The sequence below is a fragment of the Podarcis filfolensis genome, assembly GCF_964270895.1.
Source record: "Podarcis filfolensis genome assembly, chromosome: 6".
In the NCBI taxonomy this organism is placed as follows: domain Eukaryota; kingdom Metazoa; phylum Chordata; class Lepidosauria; order Squamata; family Lacertidae; genus Podarcis; species Podarcis filfolensis.
The window spans coordinates 39,642,598-39,656,010 of NC_139609.1; the positions used below are offsets into that span (position 1 = coordinate 39,642,598).

At 40.1% G+C, this 13,413-nt stretch overlaps 1 protein-coding gene across 23 annotated transcripts in view; it reads right to left on the reverse strand.

The window, feature by feature from the left end:
• The window catches only part of PATJ (PATJ crumbs cell polarity complex component), a 157,515-nt gene that overhangs the window by 15,079 nt on the left and 129,023 nt on the right, over positions 1 to 13,413 (reverse strand). For all 23 annotated transcript variants that reach the window (XM_083621228.1, XM_083621239.1, XM_083621247.1 and 20 more), the window contains 5 exons: positions 9,036 to 9,119; positions 4,187 to 4,380; positions 2,782 to 2,929; positions 2,497 to 2,583; positions 938 to 1,055 (listed from right to left, as the gene is read on the reverse strand). In XM_083621228.1, the coding sequence (XP_083477354.1) occupies positions 938 to 1,055; positions 2,497 to 2,583; positions 2,782 to 2,929; positions 4,187 to 4,380; positions 9,036 to 9,119 (631 nt within the window). The remainder of the gene's footprint in view (positions 1 to 937; positions 1,056 to 2,496; positions 2,584 to 2,781; positions 2,930 to 4,186; positions 4,381 to 9,035; positions 9,120 to 13,413) is intronic.

Consider the following 13,413-nt stretch of genomic DNA (forward strand, 5'->3'; position numbering starts at 1 on the left):
TCTGCCGTTCACCGAGCATGGAAGTGGGGAACCCATTATCCACTGAAGTGTGTTCAAGTGTATACCCCCAATAGACACAAGGTGACTGTTGCATATCTTTGCCCAGAGATGGTGATAGAATATGGATGTCCTTTGCCTAACTTTTGCTTTATTAGGTTTGTTGCAAATGACAAATACTAGGGGTGTGCAACTACAAACCTTGGTCTGGAACCTAATTCAGTGCTTTGGGAAACAGCAAGCCCTAATCTGAAATGCTTTGTAGGCTGACCAATGTAGTTTGGAGTCTGTCTGAATTTGCTCTCCGTCCTGATCACTATTGGGAGATTAAAAACTAGCTTTAGGTTTTCTTGACAATGGGTGAAATGTGCAAGCATAGTTGCCCTTGCAGAGTGCATAAAGTCTGCTACCTTATAGGCAAATATTTTGGTCAGTGAACACCCCAAATAAATACCTTACAATACTTAACTACATACACTAAAATGTTCATAACTAGAATTAATTGCAGATATATTGGGGGGGGGGGGGAACCATATAGCTGAAAAATTAAAGTCTTGCCGGGCTTTTCCTTCAGTATTTAGAAATGAGTTGGATATGCCAGTTGCCCATTACAAATTAAGTAGTTTATTGGGCCCTGAACCTTAGTAGGTAACAGCCAACTTTAGATGTTGCACAAAGTGGAATCAAAAAAGGAAAAACAGGACCTGGGCCACTTCAAATACAATGTGAGAAACTGTAATTAGCACATTAGGAACTCCTAATCATCTGTTCCATATTTCACAGGACTATTTCATATTTAGGAGTTATTGCTAAGAATTGCTTCCTTGCTACATACAGAAGTAAATACCTAACTGGGTTTTATAAATGAACAGAATAAGATGGCAGTGAACATTCAGCATAATTCACAGGGTTGTATTGGTTTGCAGGTTCTGTCCCATACCTGAGTTTCTGTGAGAGGAATCAGCGGACGACCTCTTAGTGCTGACAAAATTCTGTAAAGTGGAGATAACTGGAGCAAATGTAGGGTGAAAGTGGCTATGAACACTGTGTTGGCTTATCTGAAATGCAAAGGCAAAACCGGTAAGGATGAAGGAAGGAACCAAGTTGTATTTTGTACCTGCAGAAGCTTCCAGTCCTCTGGAAGGCCATCCCCCACACAATGTATTACAGAAATCCAAAATGGAAGTTATCAGAGCTTTTCTTGTCCAGTATCCATCCATGGCCTCACTAAAGAATGAATAAATAATATCTGCAAACCTGCTCCCCTCACTATGACATTGGATGAGAACTTCCAGAAGCACTGACAGATTGTGCTACTAAGAACCCTCACAGACAGCTGCTGACACTAATGTTCAACAGATAAGTCACATGGAAGCACTCGTTTTTCTTTTACATATGGATGCCCAACATCTGTGTTTAAAAAAGGTTCAAAGAGACTGGATGGTAGACAGACAACACAATTCTGCTTGGCTTCTTAACTAGACCAAGTAAGAGAGAATTTACAGAATAAACTCCAGGAAAGCTTTGAGAGGTTAGAACTCCTATGTGTTCTAATACAGCAAGAGTATTTCACCGAAACATTTCATTTGCCAACCAAATCTGGTGCCCAGCTGCCAAGTTTTAGCTGTGCAGTCTTGTGTGTGAAAAAATCGAAAACCTCCTCTAGCTAAACAGATTTTTAGGCCACAGAGTGCTAATGAAATTTCTGCAGAATCTGGATTAGTGCTCCTCAGGGTGCATGGAGAATTCATTAGCAGTAGCTGTCAGCTCTCTAGAGTTCTCTTCAAACTAGCAGGGAATAAGGCAAAGGAATAATACACATGTTGACTGGGAAGGTTGCAGTGCAGCAGTTCAGGTGAAGCAAAATTAGAGCTTGGCACTTGGGTGTCTGCGACAGAAGGGCACACAGGCTGGAAAATGACAGCAAGCGGAAACAGGAACTGGTGATAAATGACTTAGTTAACAATCTCCATGCTTTCCTGTGAAAATCCTAGCGATTGCTGGCCAGCTCTCTTAAGTCAGAATACAATACAGCCTTTTCTTTAGTATTGGCACATGTTATTTGCATAATGTTGATACATGACTTTTTTCAACTGTTTCCCACATATTTTATTGCTGAAAAGCTTGCTAGGCACATTGGTGGCTCCAAGTGGACCGAAGGGCAAGATAAAAGTGAAAACAAAATCTATTGTTCGCAGCCTGTCGGTGCAATTATTGATTTCATTTAAAAAAAAGTACAAGTGCACAGTAAAATTGCCCATGTATTATGAAATGGAATGCCAAGCCATTTTCTGTCTCTTAAGGTGGATGTATTGTCCAATGGTTAATACACAGACATATGGGTCACCCAAAATATTGAAACAACAACCTTGACTCTCTGGGTTACAACTATAGCTGGGTTGTAAGACCAATTTCCAGAATTACAAGGTCAAATCTTCACATCCAGAGTTTTATATCATCAGCTTCCCATTTCTTATTAATGCACCATCTGCCACTAACCTGACTGTTTTGAGATGTCTTCCGTGATGACAGCCAAGATCCAGCTTTCAGTCGTCCAATCTCTAGTTGTACAAGCCCTTGGGCACACTTTGGATATGCAAAGAAACGTACAGCATTTACACCCTGGTGGCTTTTTAATTTCCCCCCTAGATATATTACCCCCACCCCCATGCAAACAATCATACTTTTGCTTAAACCACAACCACATGGTAACGTAAAAAAAAAAACGGTTTCCAGAAACCTTGCAAGCATGATTTAGTGCTCAAGAATACACTATGCACTTACCTTAAGAATTGTAGCAACCACCTCTTGTGAAGCATGCCTTACATCCTCCCCATTGACAGACAAGATCTGATCCCCTTGAATTAGCCTCCCATCAAGGTCAGCGGCTCCTCCTTTTACGACGTCAGAGATAAATACTCCACTTCCATTTCTAACAGTTGAAAAGAAGCACAGGCATTGCTGCACCACTAAAAATATTTTCTAAAAACAATTTGTACATTGTATGTTCTCTGTTGCTCTGCATTTTAGTCTAGGTATCTAATGATATCCCCCCCCCTTCTAGACTTTTTATCTGCTCTTATTCGATTTTTATGGTTGTACTACTGCTTAATGTGCTATGTATACTGGTAATTTTCAGTTGTGGGTTTTATTATTATTAACCAGTGGGATATAACTGTAACAAGCAAATAAATAGTTGTTAAAAGGTACATACAATTCCTAGGAATATAGGCATTTAGATATTGCTATCCAGGACAAACTCCTGCCAACCTAGCAGTTCGAAAGCACATCAAAGTGCAAGTAGATAAATAGGTACCGCTCCGGTGGGAAGGTAAACGGCATTTCTCTGTGCTGCTCTGTTTGCCAGAAGTGGCTTAGTCATGCTGGCCACATGACCCGGAATCTGTACGCCAGCTCCCTCGGCCAATAAAGCGAGATGAGCGCCGCAACCCCAGAGTCGGTCACGACTGGACTTAATGGTCACGGGTCCTTTTACCTTTATCCAGGACAAGCAACACAATACAAATCCTGTCTTGAGTTTTAAGGAGCAGCTACTTGAATCACAGAAGAATTATAGAGTTGGAAGGGACCATAAGCATCACCTAGGCCAACCCACTGCTGCTCAATGTGGGGCTCGAACCCACAGCTCTGAGATTAAGAGTCTCATGTTGTCTACCGACTAAGCTATTCCTCTTAATGCTTGTTCATCAGACCACACACTGGTCTTAAAATGAAAACACTGGTTTTCTTATGTGGCTAAATCATTCTTGCTATCAGTGTACTCTCAGAAATCGATATACGGCGGTCAACATTATTACTTCCATATTTTAGATAGGGTGCTGAGAGACTTAACAGCTTGCCTAAGGTTGCCTCGTGAGTCAGAAGCTGAGGTGACATTTTGGAACATTCTGACTGGCAGCTGTCATTACACTACAGTAGCTCTCAGGTACTAGGTTTGTCCTCCTAAATGTAAAAGGAAAATCAGATTCAGGTATAATGCATCTAATTGCATGTTTCACCCTTCTACTTGTAGAAAAGCTAAAGGTGTAACCACCATTACAAATACTGCACCTGTTCTGAAAGAGCACATAATCTTTGCAGCTTATTCTGTGGAGGGATCTTCAGTTTAAGAGAAGACAAGGCTCTGTAACGTTCTGCACACAGAGCTATGATTAAGTGTAACCCTTACCGTTTCCCAACAATGCTTAGCCCTAAGCCTCTGCCCATTTTCCTTTGTAAGTCCACATGGAAAATTTCCAAATTCTCTTCATCTTTATAATGAGCTTCATCTCTATACACAACCAGTTGTACTTTCTGAGGCGTCTGTCTCAAGGCTGTTATAGCATCTTCATGGCTGGCATTCCTCAAGTCTATGCCATTAACCTAGAATAAAACAGCAGCATATTATATTCTTTGCTTATTGAATTTTAATTAGTCTAGCAAAGTAATACTTCAGAACAAATCACAATTTCTATCGTTAAAGAAGTCATATGAATAAAGGAAGCAACACTTTAGCAGCATTTCATGCGCAAAATCATGTAGCCAGGAGGTCTGAAAGAGTCCCACTGCAAAATCCCAGAACTTCCACTCTATGCTAGTCATTCTTGTTCACTGATTAATACAATTCATTGTATTATTTCATTTTAGGTTGCAATTGTAGAAAAGCAAGGTTAGAAGAGGCCAGATGTCCGCTAGCATACTATTGTCACATGCCACCCTGATCTCCAAACGCTGCAAGATTCCAGGAATACCAGGCACGCTGGGACCAGGGTATGTGTTTCCTTTTGGACAATGAGGCACAGCAGAATCTGTGGTTATTTACACATATACAGAACCTGTGCCTAGATGGAGAGTGCAGAGCATTCATATCCCGAGAGGGTCCTGTTCCTTCCACTGCTGCACCCTCAGATCCCAAACGTTGTGTCTGACCCTCTCTGCAGTATAAAACAAGACAGCCCACCTTGAGCTCTAGACCCGCCCAGCTTGCAAAACTCACATTTCCCCTGTTAGCTTACATCATCTAAACTAAAATCCTACACCCTTTAAACCCCCATCGTCTCTTCCCACTAACACACAGCTGGAGGAGGGGCCCCACCCCTCCTGGTCTGGCATACCCTAGTCTTCACCCTCCTAACAGCTTTCTGGATGGGTCAATAGCTCGGCCATTAATATCTTTGTTCCTCCTATGACCCACACTCAGCTGGCTATCCTAGGCTGGCCTGGCTCATTAGCATAAGATGAATCCAGTGGAGTTTGGCACAGTTTAATAAAACCTTGATTAATTCCAATTTTTAATAAATCCAGGAATTATGGGGAGAATCTAGCAGCCAGGAGTTTAGGGGATCCTTGCCCCTTCCCCCAATGTATAACAGTACCCTGTAATGTGGTCAATTACCTTTATGTTTACTACCTTAACTGAAGCAGAACCATTTTTAAAAAATGATTGGTCATGAACATACATAGTATCCATTTTTAGTTTCTGATGACGTAAGAATTTTTAAGCATACATTAGGAAGAACTATCATCCATGGATCCTCGTACAAGTTCCATGGGAAACTTTCTTAGCATTTTATAGTACAAATTCAGCATGTCCGAAGTCTATTCAGTAGAATACTTTTTGAAATATAGAGTAATTATCATCATCAATCACCCACCCTTCATCCTAAGGACCCAGGGTGGGTAATAAATTTAAGCAACAATGATTTACACTAGCCACCAAAACAGAGGGATGTAGACTTAATATCTGCTTATGATTTGGAGGGCTAAGACTCTTCATTTTTGTAAACATGTTAGAACTCATATACCAGTAGCTGTTTAGCCATTAATTTGTAACCAGTGTTCTTTTTCTGTTAAGATTTAGGCAATTCGATAATTTGAATCATAAGAGAATAATTTTTCTAGATTCCAATAGATGGCACACCAGACCACCACTGCAACTTTAAATTGCTCTTAAAACTAATGCTACAGTTAAAACATTTCAGTTTAATGAACAGAGTCAGGATCACTACTTTATTTTTAAACATTTTCTTTAGTTTTTACCTGGACTAATTTTCTGTTTGATTTACCCTGGACACCAAAGTGATCTCTAGTAACATGAATCAAAGCCCACAGGAGCCTGACTCCCAGAATTTCATTCTGGACTGGTAGCTATGTTCTTCTCTTAAACTCAAAGGCCATGTAGTTAGGATAGATGGGATTATGCAGTCAACTTTAACTAGGGGAGTTTTGGTGGAGCACCGCAGCCCTCAGCAATGGTTAAATTGTATATAACTTTAATCTTGCATATTGTAAACTTCATATTGTATGTAATAGTATTTTCCTTTCTCAATAATTCATTCATGTATAATGTGCCCTTGATACTATTATGCTTATACTTTGTATAAACCAAAATGTATTCGCCGGTTTTCTGATGATGCATTTAAAATAAATCTTTCCAAACCGATTTTGGCCTATCGGTCACCACCCTCTTGCCCACCAGGCAAAATCAAAAACCTTGTTTTTATAAGGCACATGGATGTTGGCTTCCTTTAGATGAATAGCACTTGATTTCACCTTGAAATGTTGCCAGGTATTATCCAGGTGCCTCATCCCCTGTTTTCATCCCAGGACCGCAATGCCACTGGTTACATGATTTCTCTGGGAAACAGTGGAGAATATGCAACAGATACCCGATAACCCATTTTATTGTTGAACCTCTTCCGTACAAAAATAACTTTAGCCTTCATCATAAAATGAGCCACAAAGCCTGCTCAGCCTGCGCTGATCTAGCTCTCTGTGGTATAGAGAGATGGAGGGCCAGTGTTGGCTGAAGACTTTAGTATGTGCAGACTGCAGCAATTAGACATACACCTGACAACCTGCAAAATCTCAGTGCAAACATGCACTGTGAAAAGAAATATGCACATGCACCTAGTGATTTCAGAGAAAAATAAAAAGACATGCTACCTACAAGTACTGCAACCAGAAAGTATGGGGTGAGGCATGGGTGTGTATGTACATCATGGATGTGTGCGTGTTCATGTGCATACAGACACCCATGCTCATATGCCTGGCTTTGACAAGGCAAATCAATAAAACTTAAATGAATGTAGTGCTGTACGCTGAATTCTTAGATGAGTTCTAATGGCCACAAACTGTACCAAGCACCAGGGCATGCAATGGCCACATACCTGAGGCTCCAGGGGATTGGCAGTTTGTGGTCTGATACAGCCCAGTCTTTGGGCCAAATTCTGCACAATGTGGCCATTGGGGGACGCCAGAGCCTCTCCGCAGGGCCACACTGCTTGGTGCACCCATTTAAATGGGCCAATCATAGTGAGCTGAGGGGTGTGCTTGCGGCAGCAGTTCTGGCTTCACTCAAGTTTGCCTATTCATTATACAGTGGTACTTCTTTTTTTCAAGCGTCTTGGAAGCCAAATGTTTTGGTTTTCGAACGCTTCCATTTTCGAACGTGTCCTGGAAATCAAACAGCTTCTGCTGTGTGTTTTTCGTTTTTCTCCATTGACTTTGCCGACCGCCCTTTGCGCCGCAGTTGTCAAACGTTCCGGAAGTCGAATGGTCTTCCGGAATGGATTACGTTCGACAGTCAAGGTACCACTGTGAGTTATAGGCCTCCCTGCTCAGATCATTGCAGGATTTTGCATCCACCTGCCCTGTTTCTGATTAGTCCACCCAAAGTTGAGTGAGCAGGTGGGGTGAACCTCGCTATGGAATAATCAATCACTGAATTTGGGACCAGGGAATAATTTTGTTCCTGCAGACCAATTGGCCAGGCTTTGGGTTTTTGCCTACCTCAGAGCAATCATCACAACTTTGGGCAAATAAGTCACTGGGTTGGATCATTAGCTTATTGTATACCCCACTAAAGCGAACTGGGAAAACGTGCTTCTGCCCAGGAGTCCACATGGCCACTGATGGACCATAGCACCCTTCCAGGTGACGGCCCTAATGGGTTCACCCTAATTTGATGTATGGCATAGGGTGACTCTCGATTGAAGTGGTTTTTTTAATCAACCAGCAGGAGGGTAGGTTGATACCCATTGCCTTCGTCAAAGCCTACCTACAGCTGTAATCAATAAAAGTTGTGGCCAGTTTCAATCCAATACTGATGTCCTGTGTCTTATTTCTACCCTTGGCTGGCCCTGTGCCACGCCACACGCACATGATTTTTGCACCTGGGTCTGCAAACATGTTTCCTGTATGGTCCATTAACAATCTATTGGTTGATATATCCATTCTGCTATTAATGACACATTACTGTGATACACAGCTGTTATTTAAGAATAGCAGCCAAAACAAGAAACATTCGGTGAAAGAGCTGTTAAGAGTAATTCCCAAGCAGCTCTCAATGTTTTCCTAACCTCCTTACATGGAAGCCCTAATAGGTGGACTGGGAATTTCTCTTGACTTGACAGTGAGGTACTTCTATCCACTCTGCAACCATCATGAATGGACTTCCTTTCTAAGCTACAATCAAATGCCAGCTTTTTTGCTAACCCTTCCTTACCTGACATCTGAATGCAAGACACATGAAAAATCAGTAATGTTCATAAAGTGGCTTGTAAAAAAAACACACCCTCAGTTGATATGAAGATGAGTTACGGAAGATAAAAACAGCTTCTGTTAATTTCAGTTAATAGCTACAAGATTTTAAGGGTTCAGAAATAATTTTAAATACAGTGGTACCTTGGGTTACATACGCTTCAGGTTACATACGCTTCAGGTTACAGACTCCGCTAACCCAGAAATAGTGCTTCAGGTTAAGAACTTTGCATTAATATGTTTTGGCCTGTATTTTATATATTTGCAATGTGATAAATATACATATGCATTTTTTTAAATACAAAATCAATAGATGCGTATGGATCTCAACATTTTAAGTAGATGAAGTAGATCAAATCCACATTATCTATTATTATTTAGAGGAATAAGTTGATTATTTCAGCCATGTTTCTTGCACAATGCATGGTTTTCCCTCTGAAAATATTGGTTTTGTATGGAACATAGAAATATTTGCAGAGTTAAATAATGAATCTTACCTCAAGGATTTGATCACCAGCCCAAAGTCGGCCATCTCTAGCTGCTGCTCCTTCTTCATATACTTCATGTATCACAATAGCATCCTAACAGAACACATAATCTCAGTATCAATGCTTATACATTAAAAGTAAGTTCCGAGACTACAGTCCAGAATGCAGAACTGACATGAAAATACTGTGACCTTTCCTATCATCATCATTTTCATGTACCCCACCTATCTGACTGGGTTGCCCCAGCCACATATATTACTCTGATGATCTCTTAACCATTGTTGCAAAATACCGAGCATGTTACAAGATCACTCACAGAGCCACACATTTCCCCAGAACAACTATAACCACACAGTGGGCAACTTTAACCAGCTTCATACCATGCTTTCACATATTTGTTAAGGGGGAAACCGGGTCAGTAAGTTTTAATCAGGGTTAATATTGTTGAAAGAGGATGGAATTCACTTTGAATGGAACATGCAGTTCCATAGCCTCAAGGTGTACTGTGATTAGCAGCACTGGTTGCCAATTTGTTTCTGGGTCTAATTTGCAGTGCTGGTTTTGACATTATTTCAGACCTTAGGATTGTCATCTGAGGCTCTTCTCTGGGTGTCAATGAAATAACATTTCTCCCCTGAAGTAGTTCCTTGTCTATGGAATGCTCTCCCCAGAGAGGCCCGCTTGACACCAACTTTATCAGCATTTCAGCATCAGACAAATATGTTTGGGGTGGTATTTAGTTGCCTAGAGTGGCTGGGGAAACTCAGCCTGATGGGCGGGGTATAAATAAATAAATTGTTATTATTGTTATTATTATTATTATTATTATTATTATTATTATTATTATTTCTGAGCATTTTGGCAGCACCAATGACTAGACATTTTTACTATATGTATTTTTAACACGCTTGTGTATTTTTATTACAGCATTATATCTGCCACAGCCACTAAGGTAAAAGGGGGTTTCTTCCTCTTTCCAGTGCAAGAATCCAGATTTCGGCTAACATTAGCCATAATTTGGCTAATTATTCTGTGTAATACTTCCACCATATTATACACAGCTAGGCATGAGTGAAATCTGAACTCCAAGTCAACTTGCATTTTTAGTCGTGCATGCTTAACTTTTATAATTTAATATAAACTTATAATATATAATTTAAAACCATGGTGTTATGAGTAATGGCTGTTTTAAGGCCTTCACAGGGGTGTTCAGCCTTGTACAGCGTGGCTGCAAGTTAAATCCACCACAATAAATGAATTTGAAAAATATATTAACTTTATTACCAAGGCTGGAAAATATAGGCAGCAGCAGATGTTGCTTTAGGGAATGTTTCTGTGATATACAATTATTGTCAGGAGTAGACCCCCCCCAAAGGAGGGGGGGAGACACTTCAAACAGCATATTTTTTATCATTTCACCAGCAATGCCATTTGTTTTGAAATGGAATGCCACATACTCCCACGGAATATTCCCAAGCTATCAGTTTTAACAACCAGCCATACAAAATTGAGAAGGATGCACATACTCTGGAGGATAAGCTAAGAATTCAAAAACTGTATTTAGAAACCGGAGAGCTGTGCAGATAGCAACAGAAGGTTAAACTTGGCAGGAAGAAAGAATATGGGAAGAAATGCAGGGACAAGTATAAAATAGGAATAAATGTCTAGGCAGCCACATTTCTGACGTTGGTTTAGGGGTTATAATGAGCAAAGAACTGAGCATCAATCAAAAGCATGCTGTGTCATGACAAGGTCAACATCGTTCTAGCTTGCATCAACAAGAGCACTGCTTCTAAGACTAGGGAGTGCCTAAAAAGGTCATAAATTGAGAGTGCTGTCTGTGTCCCATCCTTGATACTACAGGTAGAAATAAGATTCTTGACAACCAGGATGCTCATGTCACAAAGCTCTACTTCTCCATAACATTGGAATCAGGAGATTGTGAAAGCTCTGGATTGGCATCTGAATACAGTAGACTAGATGAGGGCTTATAAACTATGCTTGAAGAAGGAGGCTCTTGGGTGGTTCCCAAGTTTGGGAACTATACAAGGTACCTGTTCTGGATGGGGCTGCACTCCCTCTGAAGGAGCACGTGTGCAGCTTGGGGGTACTCCTAGTTACATCGCTGTTACTAGAGGTCCAAATGTCCTCTGTGACTAGGATCGACTTTTACCAGCTTTGCCTTGTTCACCAGCTAAAGCCATTCCTGGACAGAGATACCCTGCCCACTTTGGTCCATGCAGTGATAACCTCAAGACTGGATTACTGTAATGCGTTCTATGTGGGGCTGCCCATGGGTCTGGTTTGGAAGTTGCACAGGCTGCTCATCTACTACTGAGGCAGGTTCATGGTCCTTGCATTGATTTACATAATTTACATCACCTGAACCATTATATCCTAGTTTGATTGTGGAGATAATCTGCAGGAGCACTGTTGGTCACTCCCCGAGTTGGAAAGGCTCATTTGACAACAACAAGACACAAAGCCTTTATAACTAGGATATAATGGCTCTCCCAGTGGAAATTGGCTCTACCGGTGGAAAGCTTTACCAAGAAAGATTCAGCAGGTAGTTTCTGTTTCAACTTTTAAAGGCCAGCTCACAACTTTTCTATTCTTCTTCTTCTGCTATTATTATTATTATTATTATTATTATTATTATTATTATTATTATTATTATTATTCTACTACTACTACTACTACTACTACTACTACTACTACTACTACTATTTGCTGCCCATCTGACTGGGTTGCCCCAGCCACTTCTACTCCTACACAGGCAATTAAGAACAAATCTTTCCACAATAGTTAATTGATGTCTGTTTTAACCTCTTTACGTGGTTTTTACTGTACAGGTTTATGTATTTTTGTTATCTGCTTTGATCTTTTCAACAAAATATTGATTTATAAATAACTATGTTTTATCATGTTTTTACTGAGCCTTAAGCACATAAGCATGTGATAGGAACAGTAAAATCTACACAAAATAATGCTCCAGAGTGGCTTTCAGCAGCTAATTCTAATGAAAATGAACAGGTTTCATTTATTCAGTAACATGGAATTTGCTTTCTGTATAAAGTTATTCATCACAGGAAGAGCAGTCAGCAGGAGGTCACAGAATGTGCTCAGTTTTAAAAAACATTTAAAGCAAAATAGCACTACATCACTCAGGGCAAGGTGACATGAAGTGAGAAAGACATGGAGGAGGAAGAAAATATTAATATCCTTGCCTGAAAGCAAGTATTGTGATAAAGATATGGATGGAGTTGGGTTTTTTTGAAGCTTCCTCCTTTGCAGTCCCACTAACAGTATTTACAACCACTCTGCTGTAGCGAAAAGTCAAGGTCTCATGTCAAACTTCTGGTTTGTTTCTATGGCATGAGTGATCATGTATTTACAGAACACTGGATTCATTTGCAGTACAAATTACTGCTGAATGAAAAAAATGCTTAAGGCTGCATACAGGAAGAAGGTGTGTGGTCAAATTGCTAATGCATTTACCGAATTAAAAAAGCAGTTTAAATTTTATTAAGCATGCTCCCATAACTGTATAATTTTCACAAGAATAGTGAAAAATGCAGCTGGAATGGCCACAAAGCAGGAGACGGATTTCTCTTACAATCAGCTTTTCAGATTCCCTTGTTATATGAAGGTCGTAAGATCCAGTCCTACAGCCTAATGTTAGCTGTGGAGATTCACTGTTGTACAAACTATACTTTAGTCTTCAACAGGTGAATCAGGACCAAATACCAGGTTGCAGCTTGACCTAAAATGGCTCGTAGCTACAGCATTCCTATCATACAAACGAATGATTCTTTAAAAAAAAATTAAGAAGTTGGTGCCCAAATGCTTGTTTGGACTACTAAAGGTGGGCCCCTGGTCTCAATAGGATGAAAATTGCTAAACTGTAGCTTCATGACATAACAATGGGCAAAAAATATGAACCATATTTTTCCAGTCTTCTGAGACATGCCTGTGGAGAGCAAGGAGGCAGCAGACAGGAAGCTGGTAGAAATTTCATTTCTCCTGTACAAAACATGATTATTTTGTAAAAAGCCCAACAATACCCAAGTAATATCATCCAATCAATCTGCATTTTGACAATAAAAGTCAAAATTTCAAAGAGGGATTTTTCAATGAAGAAATCTGTTAATCCATGGGAACAGTTTTCACATATTTCTAATAAGAACCTACATATGTTTTTACACCTCCAGTGATATTATGCAATTTTCACACTGATATTGAAGTTCACACTTTCAAAAGCTTATCTTTGGTGCAAAAAGCTATTATATTTAGTCTCCTGCCCCTTTTAACCATATACTTAAGAGAAAATCTAAGTGCACGTGTCTGGTACTCGACATTCATCAGAAAAAGGAAGCATCAAATATGC